The sequence below is a fragment of the Heterocephalus glaber genome, unplaced genomic scaffold, assembly GCF_053883595.1.
Source record: "Heterocephalus glaber isolate CG9 unplaced genomic scaffold, H.glaber_assembly_v1.0 deba00000768, whole genome shotgun sequence".
Classification (NCBI taxonomy): Eukaryota; Metazoa; Chordata; class Mammalia; order Rodentia; family Bathyergidae; genus Heterocephalus; species Heterocephalus glaber.
Genome location: NW_028258162.1, coordinates 5,286,691 through 5,300,691, shown reverse-complemented (window position 1 = coordinate 5,300,691; position 14,001 = coordinate 5,286,691). Strand labels below are relative to the sequence as shown.

Here is a 14,001-nt window from a genome sequence, read left to right as displayed (position 1 = left end):
CTCTGTAACACAGTATAACTCCTGAGGCTCAGACAATTCTAAACCTTTTAAACAAATTTTAACTCTACCTAGTGTAATTTTTTATGTAGGATATCTTTTATCACATTCTTGTTTTGTCTTTATCACATTCTCAAGGGTCTGAAAAGAGGGTAGTATTAAAATCATTATTTTTAGATTAATATAAATAAAATGAATTTTGTCATCCTACTCATTACATTTGTTTTTATTATAAGAATATAGCTTAAGTGCAAACAGTGTGTAGATGAATCATACAGCCAGCCCCCTTCTCTGGTAAACGCACCTTCTTTCCACTAAGCCACCGACCGATTCAGATCTCAGGGGTAACCGACTTAATCTAGGCCAGCGATGGCGAACCTTCTAGACCGTTCAATGGTAACAAACAGCCGAGTGTGGCACACCTGCCACAGGTTCGCCTCCACTGACTAAGCTAATGAACAATTTTCCTGGGCCAGAAGGAACTATACGTAACAATAATCTGACTTCTCCCCTGTATAAGATAATAAAGGAGCTATTAGGCCTGTACATGATCTTCCATGTGGACTAGGAAACACAGAAATCCAGGCTAGTGAAACACTGAGGGACATGCGCAAGAGAAAGGTTAACCTTCTGGTTTCTTCTCAGTACTCCAAGTCTTTGCTTCTGTCTCTTCTGGAAATCCAGCTGGCTCCTAAAATATCACCCTTATAATAAAATTCCCCTGTCTGATTGCTTACATGGGAGTTTCTGTCACTTGCAATAAAGACTGCTAAAATACATTTTACCTTTAAAAGAAAACACTGGGTTCACTTCATATTGGAAAAGTAATTATTTATTATGACAAAAATAAAACTGTTGACTGAAAACCAATGAATGTTACACTATATTGCACCACGATTGCAAATGAGCCAAATCCTGTCTAAAAGATGAACATTCCAGAGCAAAGAGCTTCCTTTCACTTGGGTAAGTAGGCATGCAAGCAACTCATTATAACGTAATTGCAGAAATAAAAAATCATGAGTACCAGCAACCTAAACATAACATAGAAAAGCATCTCACAACAGTAATGTATTAAAATTTTAAAAATGTCTTTTAAATGAGCCCACCATTAGAAGAACATGCTTTAAACCATTTGCAAGGAGTGATGTGAATGCATTGAGTAATTTGCTTTTAAAATTTCTTTGTTAATGCTTATGTATTGGACCAAGCGCACACGTTTCAGTTGGCTAGGATTCAAAAGGAGTCATGGCAACAAAGACATTTTTCTTCTCTCTGTACAATACCAGGGGGAGAAGGCAGAGAGATCCCATCCACAGTTTTGACCCAGCTGATTTGCTAAGATGTTGTTAGAGCTTCTGCAGAAAGCCTGAAGCCTGATAGATAAAAGTTTGTATTTCAATCTTAGGAAATGAGCTTAGATCTCAATACAGACACTTTCAAGTAGCTTTACTTTCGGAGGCGAGAAGTATTTTGAACACAGGGCCTGCTGCTTCCTCTGTGTGCTCTTAGCACTGGTTTATGTTAAGACGGCAACGGCGTGATCAGTCACTACACTGATTGGAATTAATGCAAGGGCAAGGCTGCGACCGCTTTTAGGTTTTGTGGGGTTGCTGTTGTTGTTTACAACTATGTTCCACGGAACAGATGTAAAATTTATAACTTTTCTATAACTGAAAACATAATCATCGTTTATTTCGCATTTTCAATGAAATAGCAGCTAAACTTTTTTTTTTTGGTACCGGGGATCGAACTCAGGACCTTGAGCTTGCGAGGCAGGCCCCAGAACCACTGAACTAAATCCCCAGCTCCTAAACTTTTTAAAAATCAAAATTAAAAGTTTTCACAACTACACTGAAAGTTTACTCCAAGAGAATAAATTAGGGGCTTCAAAGTTCCTGAATTTTCTGAAGGAAAAGGTAAAGTTAAAAAGAGTATACAGTGGACCCTTGACTCACAAACTCAATCCCGAGGGCTGGTGGTAACTTAGTCAATACAGCTGAGATCTGGATGTTTCCCTGGGTACATGCTATAGATAACCAGAGGCAGATGTACCTTCCATTAACCCAAGTCATTCATATGTCAGGCTGGTCCTAACTTGAGGGTTCACTGTAATCTCTTATGAACAGGGCCAAAACATGCAGCTAATTCTTATGCAAGTGAGATCAAGGGATAGTCATTTGCTATCTTACCAATGCTGAAGTAAATATATTCAACAGCATACTCTAACCAAACCTAATTTCTTTTCTTTTCCTTTATTTTATAGAACTAAATAGTGACTGGGCACTTGTTCATGTGCTTTAATGAAAACCGTCTGTAAATCTGACCAATCATGTGAGCCTCACTGGTGATTAACAAAGAATAAAACAAAATCCCCAAGGAATGTTGTCCCTTAGTTGTAAAATCTGCATATGTGACACACAGTTTGTATGAAAGAGGGTATTTATGGGACAGTGCAACAGCCCACAAACTTGAACAAAAGCACCTTGTGGATTAAAGTATGAGGTAAATTTTTAATTAAAACTTTAAAAGTTTGAATGCTAGAATATTACCATTCTTTGATAACTTAATTTTCTATTCCAAAAGCTATGAACAGCACATTACTTCTCCACTTCCAGGATAAAATGTAGATTACTGATTTTTAAAGAAATCCAAAAGATGCCTATATTTGACTACAGTTCCAAATTCTAAAAACCTAATCAGTCTTCAGTTTTTTTTGTCACAGTAAAAATAATACAAACCATCTGCAGTAAAAGACTAGTAATTTTAAGTGCCTTAAACGGGAGGAGGGAGATTCATTTTTCTGTTCACTTTCTCTTTCGTAGTATCTTTCTGAAGATATTTCTACACCAAGTTTTTAATTTTAAATGTTCTGAGTGTGTTTGTAGGTATGCCTCTAAACCTCCAAAGTAACATTTTCCAAACATTTCACTAAATCATATAGATTTTAAAGCCAATTTTAAGCCCACCACATTTTTTTCCTTTAAATTTACAACACAGTAGTCAACCTATTTTTTTTACATTCATCTTCTCTATTTAGCTCTGGCCACCTAGAATTTTTTCGAGAGGGGCAGTATTGAGAACTGAACGCAGGGCCTCATGCATGCTAGACAAGCACTGTATCACTGAGCTACACCCTCAGCTCTTCTTATTCTGAGACAGGGTCTCAGCAGATGTTTTCCGGCCTGGCCTCTATCTTGTGATCCTCTTGCTTAAGCCTCCTTCATACAATACTCTTTTTGGGGAGGGAACTTGGCTTGGAGTTTCAGTCTTCATAATAATATTAACTGAATAAGGATTAGATAGTACTGAAAAGGCTAACCTTGAATACAAAGCAGTTCCAGAATATATGCAAACCCTGGCTAAATACTGATAGCCTCGTCACATTACCCTTTCAATAATGGAAAGTTAAACAGAACTGGAGCTTGGGGTATCATCTAGAGGCAATAAAATGACCTAAGCATTTCCAACCAATTAGTAAAACCAGAAAAATAAGGTAAACTTTCTAGAAGAGATTATTTCCAACATCCATTGATGCTTTATAAGTAGTTTTATGTTTTCTTAACAATATGGCTTTTCTCTCTTGTATTGTCATTAGCTACTTGTTCAATTAGCTACTACTTAATAACTAGTTGAATACTAGTTATTAAGTGACGCTTTATTTTCCTACTTGATTGTATTCATATACTAAATGAAATGATAATGAGTGGGAATTAAATAATATTGTTTAATTCCATATTACATACATTTCCCTATTATTTGGGGCTTTAAAAATTGTTAGTAATAAAGACTCAGAATTTTCAACCTAAAAGACATGTAAGAGCTCTAATTTGCTGAAGTTCCTCACTATAAGAAAAACAAAAAGGCCACAGACAATAACTGTCTTAGGTCAACTAAATAAAATGACAAATGGGCAAGTTAAGATGTAAATCTATTTCTTCAGATAGCCAGCACACTAGATACAAGATAGCATGTGTAAAGGGCCGGGGATTTAGCTCAGTGGCTCCACCGCCTGCCTTGCAAGCGCAAGGACCCGAGGTCAATCCCTGGTACCAAAAATAAAGCATGTGTACCTTGAAATGATTTTGCCTAGACAAAATGGAAAATGATCTTTTAGAACTGAAATTAAATGTGAAGTTTTACTGGCTCCAAAGCCACGGATTTAAAATTACACTCATAAAGCTGGTCTTCAAAGACAAAATGTCAACAAAACTTACTGATCTATAGGCAAAATACCAGTACATTTTTCTAATGTATGGTTTACAAAGTTAAGGATTAAATGAGTGCCATTCAGAAACGATTCCATTTAACATTTCACCGAAGTAACTATATCAAAGACTTAAAAAAAGTTACTGTTTTGTTCAAAATCTTCTTTGCTTTGACATTTCTGTAACTCTTCAAACTACTGTTTATAGCACTGTCTATGTTGCTCACCGTTTCCACTGGAATACAATTGTTTTCTCTTTATGCTTTTGATAATAAGATTAAATTATGCTTAATCAAAATAGCTATCGTTATGCAGGTACTGCCACTTACAATTATTTTAATTAATGAAACTTGTATTATCTTTCCCCCAAAGAAAATATAATAGGAGTAATTATACCTTTAAGTATACTAACACAAGAATCAAAGAGGGAAAATTATTTAATCCTTAGTTTTCAACAGATTGTATTTATAAAGATTTTAGCTTTTTAGGAATTAAATTATACTAATAAAAATATTCAGTAAATTCCCTTAAAAAAAGGGACTACTGATCCTAAAAGAATTCTCAAAATGTTTTCAATAAGAATGACTGGATTAAAGATGAGGAACAAAAAATGTTTAAAATTAAGAAAAATGTCTTATTTGAAAGTGGCATGGTAGTTAGACATTTTAGTCATAACATGTCAAAAATGTTTTGTTTAAAATTTAATTTCTTTATCCTCCAACTAAAAATAAAATACAGACTAATCTCAGGGAATTGTGGTGGGTTCCTTGCTTTCTACTTATTAGAAACTTTGCTAAGTACGATGTGAAGCTGAAAGAGAAGGTAAAACTCAAATTATTCCCTTCTTAAACTACTTAGCTGCTACTGTGCCTCTAAAAGAACATGTACAGCACAAGATTGAGAACTTATCTCAAAATGTGAATAAAGGCACTAAACACACAACATCTTCATAAGATATTTGTCTTACAAAGTCGGCTGATTTGCAATGAATGTCAAAATCAATGCTTTAGTGTTAAGATACTTGCTTGGGTCAAAACATTCTCTTGGAGTAAAGGATCATGTTTTCATATTACTGTATCAGGAAAGATCTGAGGAAAACCTTTTAAAAAGTCTTACTTGAACTTCCCAATCATTGGCACGAAGTCTACTTGAATGGCGAGTTTGTCCTCATTAAATACTAACACACATCACTTCTAACGCAAGGTAAAAGACTGTTTTTAAAAAGATTCAGAAAATAGGTTGTATTTTAAAACAGATAGGACATTTGAGTCTCTTTTAGTAGCTGTATGACAAAATACAATTGACTATTAAAAACACTTTCAATATAATGCTGATGTGGTAATATAAAAAATAATCATATAATTTGATAGAAGAAAATTGAGGCAGCCACTCTTATTAGATTCAAGAAGGCAGATAATTGTTTCATAAGGAAATATGAGTATTATATGTTTTCTCAGAACAGACTTAATGAGAATCATCCTTAGTATTTATGGTAAAAAATAAAACCAGGTAGAAATTCAGGCAAAATGTGCTTTAGGCAAATGGTATCTTCTCCCCGCAACCCCCATCGCACACACGTACACCACAAAGAACCCATACAGGTTACAGCTGCTTTTCTCTCACATTCTTGATTATGGTTACACTAAAAACAAAGCTAAACCCCACTACTTAGTATAAAGTCACCAAGGAAAAACGTTCAGAATAAAGGTAAACAATTTCCCAAAATCCAGAACGCTTTCTTCTGGCCACTTTTCATTCCAGGGTGGGCTACTACTAAATGGAAATCAGAAAATTGTTGCCAAGTTCCACTAAATAATTCATCTATATATAATTAACCAAGCACATCTGAAAAGGGCAAAATTAAAATCAATTTATAGATAAAATATTAAAATTAAAATACCACTTCTAAACGGAAAGTTTGAAATTCTTATGAACACTGAAGCTTTTTTTGATCCAGATGAAAAAAATACTGCAAAAATGAATTACTAGGTATACATTCTATCCCTTTCATTACAGCAAAATTTCACTTGAAATAAATAAGACTGAAGTTACAATACCATCTTCCCTCTTAATTTAAGGTATGTACTGCTTTACTTTTTTTTTTTTTTGGTACCAGGGATTGAACTCGGGTGAAGGTATGTACTGCTTAGAATATTTTTCGTACTAGACAACTGCCTCAAAGTTTTTAGTAGTATTCAATAAATAAGCTTTTGATAGATTATGACTTCTCCATTTTATTTTTTAAATTTATAACTTAAGAATGTCAACTTTCAGTGTCATAGTAATATTCTAAAAAGTAATTAGATTTAGCAGTTTGCTGTGTGATTTTAGAATGCAAAGTACAATTATAAAGATGGCAATTGTTTCAAGCCTATTACACAACACCCACAAAAAGATTTAATAAAAGCGCCATTTTTTTTTAAACTAATAGTGCAGTGGTGGCAAAAATCCTGACACACATTTCAAATTTTAAGAAATAAAAAAAGGATTTATTTGCAAGATAACTCTTGCAAATAAAATAGCTGCAATTTTACTGATAATAAAATGGTTTGCAAATAGTATATTTTAATTTTAGTGCTAGTACACTGTAATAACTTGATACTTATATATGCACTGAATAATGTGTCATTCTTAAAAATACCAGATTTAGCCAACAATATCTACTATCAAAGCTGGGTTCTCAAATATTTCATCTTGATTAGTTTTTGACCAAATCTGGTAGGCAGAAAAGTGAACTTAATTCCTTCAGATAAACATACTTAATTTACATATTAATAGCAACTTAAAATTATGCCATGACATGCAATAATGTGAGGGAAGTTAAAAGGCAAGTATTTATGATGTTTAATTTTAATCTTCCTTTTTATATATACCTTCCAGGCAGATTTCTTTCTTTATAATAAATTTTGTTCAAAAGATAGTTTATGGAGGGATTATGCCTTGTACTGGAGAAGTTCGCACGTAGTATCAGGGGATTTTCACTACTCCTCTGTCGAACTGTTAACTACCTGGGAGGGAGGGAGCAGGAGTCAAGAACTGAAAGAAGTTGGTCTGTATAAAGGTTATAACAATACTTCTGAAAACATTAAACATATGACAAACATTTTTTTATAAGGCAGTCACTGAATAATTAGAATAAGCAGTCAGAAGAGTTCTGTTGTTGAAACATACATAATGTTCATCCAACCGAAGATTAGTGCATTTAAAAAAAAAAGTTAAGAAAAAAAACTTTTATGTTCCAGTTCAGCTGCACTTGATTCAAGTGTTGCTTACAGAGGTTTGTGTTGTTATAAATTAAACATGCTGCTGCCTTAGCAGCCAAAGATACTAGGAAAAATGTTCGTGTCACAGAATAAATAGAAGAGTCTCTTTCAAGCAAAAAGTTATCTCACACCAATCCGGGAAGTCATCCACTCCAGACCTTGGCATAACCTGATCAAAAGAAAGAAGCATTTTCAAAATTAAAAACTTTCTGCTTAAAAACTGAAAAGCAGGCTTATTAGTTTTAAGTCTTACTTAAAAGCATGGATAAAGGGTATACATGTAGCTATTATATCACAAGCCATTTCTAACAGGAGAAAAACTAACAAGTTAGGGTGGTATGAGGATAAATAAGTTCCTAGGAATGAACTGGGTCATCCATTCATAGCGTTGTTTTTTCCTTCACCTAGTGCCCACTTTCAAACTCTTAGGAAAGGAAGAAAGCACTATGATGGCATCTGTCTCAAACATTTCTTGTCTGGAAGTACTCCTCCCCAGAGCACTGCAGATCATAAAGGAGATGTACTCTGTGACAAGCTGGAAGTGTAGGTTTAAATCTTTGTAGAAAATATGTAAATTTCTTAAATCTTCTTTAATTCAGGTGACACCATTTTCTCCTAGTAGATAATTGATTAAAGCAAGGGATGAGCAACAAAAGCATTTGGATTGTGGAAACTTATTTCAAAAGTTTATTATCAGGGGCCGGCGATTTTGCTCAGTGGTTTCGCTGCCTGCTGTGCAAGTGCAAGGACCCGAGTTCGATCCCCCGGTACCAAAAATAAATAAGTAAATAAAAATTTTTTTAAAAAAGTTTATTATTGCCTTATTTGTTATACATTGTGCTTACATTCAAAGTTATAGTCAGTAATTTTGTTTACTAAAATGACTTCAACCTTCTAAAGAGAGACAATATAAAACTATTTTTAAATTAAGAATAACAATAAAAGGAACAAAAACAAGAAGAAAACAAGTTGGCCTCAAAAAGGAGAAAGATGTTCGAAGTCATACTTCCCTGGACTAACACTTACCCTTCCCCTGTTAGAGCACAGCAGGGCTGAATGTGCCATGGATGGTCCTTAATTGAGCTAAGGGTGAGGTATTTGGAGATTTCAGCAGCAGTCATACACCCTTTCATGTCCTGTTTGTTTGCAAAGATAAGCACCGCAGCCTTCCTTAAATCCTGCAATCAATACAAAATACCTGTATTATGTGAAATCTCCTAAGTCAAACTAAAGGAATGAATGAAGCAAGAGGTAAAATGTAAGCAGCTGCACTGTTCCAATTAAATGCCCCTACTTTAAAGTGCTCAGGCATTCATGTTTAATTTTAAAAATGTATTGAAATAAAAATCTCAAATAAGCACAACTTAATGATTCACTCTAACAAAGACAGATTTAACATAAGCCAGGTAATTAAAAGTAATTTTCTATTTTTGGGCTAGTCAACTTAAAAAGAAAATAAAAAATGAACCCCAATTTTTTGTTGTTGTATGTGGCACTGGGGATCAAACTAAGGGCACTGTGGATGCTGGGCAAGAATTTCACACTGAGCCAGACTACTGGCCGCTGAACCATAAAATCGAATGTATAATATGGTAGTATGTTGCCAAATACTATGGAGTTCTTCAAAGTTTAAAACAGAGTACTGGAGTGGGAGGCGGGCAATACTTATTTTCAGTCTTTGTATAACTTAAGCTTACTGATTAATGTTCACTGCACTGCAGCACTGTTTGTTTGTTTGTTTTTGGTAATTGGGTCTTGCTATGTTTTCACAATCCTCTTAGACTCCTAAGTATCTGGAATTCCAGGCATGTACCTGGCTTTACCAGCACTGTTCTTGCTATGCAAACATAAGAAATAATGTAAATAGTCATTAAAAGAACTGATTAAGTGTGGAATACTATATCATTAAAAGAGATGAACTACAGCCGCCTGCACTGACATGCTAAATCTCAATGTTTTGGAAAGAAGCACAAGTTACAGAATGACAAATAATTTTACGTAAGGTTTTAAAAACAGAGAATACCATTATTTGGTACAATTTATATTAAAATGTAACATACAAAAACGTATACAGGAATAATAATCACTACTTTTAATGGTTACCTCTGAGAGAAAGGTTTAAAAAATCAGATTGAAAGGTATTGCTTCAAACCTCCTAAAGTAACTAGGAGTACAGGCAGGCGCTGGCCGTACCTCTCCTGGCCAATGAATATATGTTATTAACTTTTTGTTTATCTCTAATATGTAGAATTAAGTGAGCTCAAATTATTCATTAAGGAACTTTTTTAAAAAAAGGAACTTTTGGTTATTACAAACAAGGAAAATCTTAAGTTTTTCTTGTTCTTATCTAAATTTATTGAACTTTTGAAGGCATGAATAGTCTGTTTTGAAGTCATAGTAGTAACAGTAGTAGTGTACAAATTAATGTTAGTTTTTAAGTTTTACAAAGTAGTGACATTTTTGATGTCACAACCTTTAATACACAAAATTTTACTAATGATGCAATAATCAACATTATACATTAATTTTTGTTAAAAAAAAAAAGTAAAACCAAAGTATAGGTATTTGATTCTATTCCCTTTTAAAAGATTTGCTTTAAAAATTTACCTCATGAGCCAACATTCTGTATAATTCTTCTTTTGTAATAGCTAGTCGCTCCCTGTCAATGCTGTCGACCACGAGAATGATGAACTAAAAGATAATTTAAAAAGAAAAAATTAAATGAAATATTGAGAAATTTTTTGTAAAATCTGATATAATTGGCTTCTTCTTCACATGGTATCATCATTACTATAATGTAGTGTGTTTTAGCACAAAGGGATTATATAATACGGAATCATAATTCAATGTTAATAAAGGAAATGCTAACTTACAACTTCAATAAATAAAAACTGACCAAATTTACTTTTTTTAAAGAAAAGTGCTGCCTGAATACTTTGTAATATTTCTTTTCAAACATAATAAAAACTAATTTTTTAAAATAAACAGTAATTTAAGTAATATTCTTTTTAACTTCAAAGTATTCTATCATGTAACAGTTGGAAGCTAGGCATAGCGGGGCACACCTGTAATCCCAGCACTTGGGAGGCTGAGGCAGGAGGATTGTTGTGAGTTTGAGGCCACCCTGGACTATATAGTGAGTTCAAGACCAGCCTGAACTACACAGCAAGAGTCTTTAACAAAAATAAAATAAATTGGTAATAGATTACTTGTTTAAGTATAAGATAGTCTGCCTATTAGAAAGATAGACATAATTTTGTTGTTGTTGTTACCGGGGATCAAACTCGGACTCGGGACCTTCCACTTCCGAGTCAGGCGGCGGAACCACTGAGCTAAATCCCCGGCCCAGATAGACATATTTTGTAAAAAATTTATGAACAAGACATTTTTACAAAACGAGTATCAACAATACAGTAAAATGTGAAGAAAAAAATGTGCTGAATTATTTGCATTAGCATTAATCTGTGAAAAAGATGCAGGTCAAATTAGAGAAAGGCAAGGGAGCCAGAACTGGAGAGATCTATTGGTGAAGGTATACATTAAAAAAAAAAAAGTCTTGCATATTAAAAAAAAAATAAAGGGGCCGGGGGTTGAGCTCAGTGGTTCCGCCGCATGCCTCACAAGTGCAAGGTCCTGAGTTCTATCCCTAGTACCAAAAAAAAAAGAAACCAAACAGAAAAAAAACAAAACTCAAGTTTGGTAAGTAAAAATAAGGTATGTTGAAAAAGAACTACTACATCAAACATGCAGAAGACAAAGTTTTGAAAATGAGATTTAATAGTCCTAATGCCATATACAGGAGAGTGATAAGACAGGAAAAATAGAATCAAGTTATAGAAATGACCCTAAAATTAGGGAGCATCAACTAAAGTAAACTTAATATAAATTAAGGAGGGCTTAAAGATAAAAGAAAAAAAAAAACCCATCGTAATGAAAGGACAGAGAGAATACTGAGAAGTAACTGAGTTAAAGGAGAGGACCGTGTCTCGAACCATCACCTGCAGCTTCCTGTTCATAATGGACAGACACACTGTAGCTACTGGACATCACCTCCATGGAGAGTCCTCAAAAAGCAAGATGACAAGAGTGAGAAGAAGAAAATGACAAGCGTGAAGAAAGTGATGAGTGCGACACCATACAAAGTAATTTCCGACCTGGAACCTGAGACTGCAAATGCTATATATACCATGCTGGTGTTCTGCAGAAAAGCCCTTCTTCTTTGCAGTAATTGTTTTTTTGGTACCGGGGATCAAACTTGGGACCTTGCACATGCGAGGCAGGCACCAGAACCATTCTTTGTAGTAATTTTGATATTCTTGTGGAAATAGTTTATTTAAAGAACAATCCATGCAAATAACATCAGTCCTAAGTCTTCTAGAGTTTCGGCAATTTTAAAAACTACCCTTTGAAATGCTTCAAGTGCAGTGCCTGTGTCTGTGTACCATCCAGAATCGACTTTCATCTATTCATCAAAGAAACCTGCTGTTTTCAAAGCTGGAATTAACTATGAACTTTGAAAAAAGTACCTGTGCTGTTTAAACAAGTCATATGGTAGGTAGGGTGTTTTTCTTCCCCTATTCTACCTAGCTTCAGAATGTCACTTTACTATACAAATGCATGGTGAGTAACCTATAACCACAGTATTTGCTTATCAGTCTATTCTGCCTGTCCTCACCCTCCTACTCAAGTGAAATTAAGTGCTACTGCAAGTGCTGAATATCTGCCATATGCCATCTTGCTTTACTATTCATGCACAGCCTTAGAATATATACACGCACATATGATATTACAACATAAATCCAGGAGAACATGTTTTGAGTTTAAGAAGGCAACTTTGTGCCCCAAAGTTCTTTGCTTTATATCCTCAGCAACATTTTTAAAAAGGTTTCATTTTAGAAAAAATACATACAGGTAACTGGTTAGGTGTACCTCTTTGCAATGAAAAAAAATGCTAGTATTCTCAATTATATACCAGTGTATACTAGTATTCTCCAAGATAAAACTCTCAACATTGCATGGTCTTAAAAAGATCCATCCTCTCTCAAAAAGTAAAAACAAAAATAGACAATAGCTTATATTTGTTCCTCAGGTTGGGTCTGAACTAATAAACAAGTGACAGAGAACTCTGGGGACGGTCTGCAATTTTACTTCCATTAAAAGAGAAATGATAATTCTGAATGTGGGTTATTTGGAAAGCTTGTATTACACCTAAATATTTTATTCTTCCCCTAACCAGGCATTCTTATAAAGTTATGAGATCTTGGGAACAGCTATGTAATTTCTTCTAGTGTCAGATCTCTCCAACACTGTATTAGAGATATTAGAGTATTACTCCAAGAATGAACTTACATGGCCCAGGCAAAAGTAAGTGCTGAACTAATAAAAGCCCCCCATCTTCTTCCTGAAAGTCAGAAGTCATCAGAGCATACCTCCGTGTTTGAGTAGTAAGTGTTCCAGGACGACCGCAGGGATTCTTGACCCCCGATATCCCACATAAGAAAATGAGTGTTCTTCACAACTATTTCTTCAACATTGCTTCCTATGGTTGGAGAAGTATGAACCACTTCATTCATTAAGCTGTTGAAAGACAGATACCATAAGAACTTTGTGGAAATCTTGAGCACTCAATGCTCACTACATAGTCCAGATAGGCCTTGGATTCACATTGATCCTCCTTGCCTCAACTTCCCAAGTGCTAGGATTTCAGGTGTGCCACAATGCCCAACCTCGGAAGAAGATTTGGACTCTGTATGTTTTAGGATGAATAAACTTATCACCTTACCCAGCAACACAATTTGAGCTTTTTTTTTTTTTTTTTTTTCTTTCCGGTACCAGGGATCAAACTCGGGTCCTTGCGCTTGCAAGGCAAGCGACAGAACCACTGAGCTAAATCCCTGGCCCACAATTTGAGCTTTTGAAAATTTTACTTTAATATTAATTATTTCTTTCAAGGCCAGAAAAGAGTATCTGTGAAGGCTTTAGAAAACAGTCTAGTCAGTTTTTTGGTAAATTTTGTTTGGTAAAATTTTTAAAAGTTTATGCTTTTGTATCACATAATGCCTAAGAACAGTATTTCATTGTTATTATAAAAAAGTTTCAAATAATGAAAATAATGAAAACTGTTAAGTAAACAACAATACTTACAATTGATAAAGAATGGTGGTTTTCCCTGCATTATCCAGTCCCACTATAATTACTTTGTGTTCTACAAATAGAAAGCAAACCAAAAACATTTAATTCTGTTGCGGAATTGCAATTACATGCTTTCAACAATGACTATTAGTTAGCTTGTTAATGAGAATTATCTACTGGGTACTGCTGAGCTAAAATAAAATAAAGAACTAAAAGAAATAATGAAAGAAACTCTATGATGTTAAGGGCTTGGCTTAAGGAAGACAATCAATCTATTATGATATTCTCTATCCAACTCGCTTGTAAAGAATGTGGGAAAGAGAACTTGGTCTGGGAAAGGGTGATCCAAACAGTAATTTAAACTATGATTTAAAATGTACAGTTAAAGAATTATCTGCTTTGCAC

At 34.3% G+C, this 14,001-nt stretch overlaps 1 protein-coding gene across 3 annotated transcripts in view; it reads right to left on the bottom strand.

The window, feature by feature from the left end:
- Arl5b (ARF like GTPase 5B) overlaps nt 1–14,001 on the bottom strand; it is a 168,070-nt gene that overhangs the window by 140,422 nt on the left and 13,647 nt on the right. For 2 of the 3 annotated variants that reach the window (XM_004859948.3, XM_004859949.3), the window contains 5 exons: nt 13,609–13,669; nt 12,894–13,041; nt 10,072–10,155; nt 8,491–8,642; nt 812–7,633 (listed from right to left, as the gene is read on the bottom strand). In XM_004859948.3, coding sequence (XP_004860005.1) covers nt 7,585–7,633; nt 8,491–8,642; nt 10,072–10,155; nt 12,894–13,041; nt 13,609–13,669 — 494 coding nt within the window. In that variant the 3' untranslated portion in view covers nt 812–7,584. Of the gene's footprint in view, nt 1–811; nt 7,634–8,490; nt 8,643–10,071; nt 10,156–12,893; nt 13,042–13,608; nt 13,670–14,001 lie in introns of those variants that run through there. The other variant, XR_015449609.1, reaches the window with a different exon arrangement.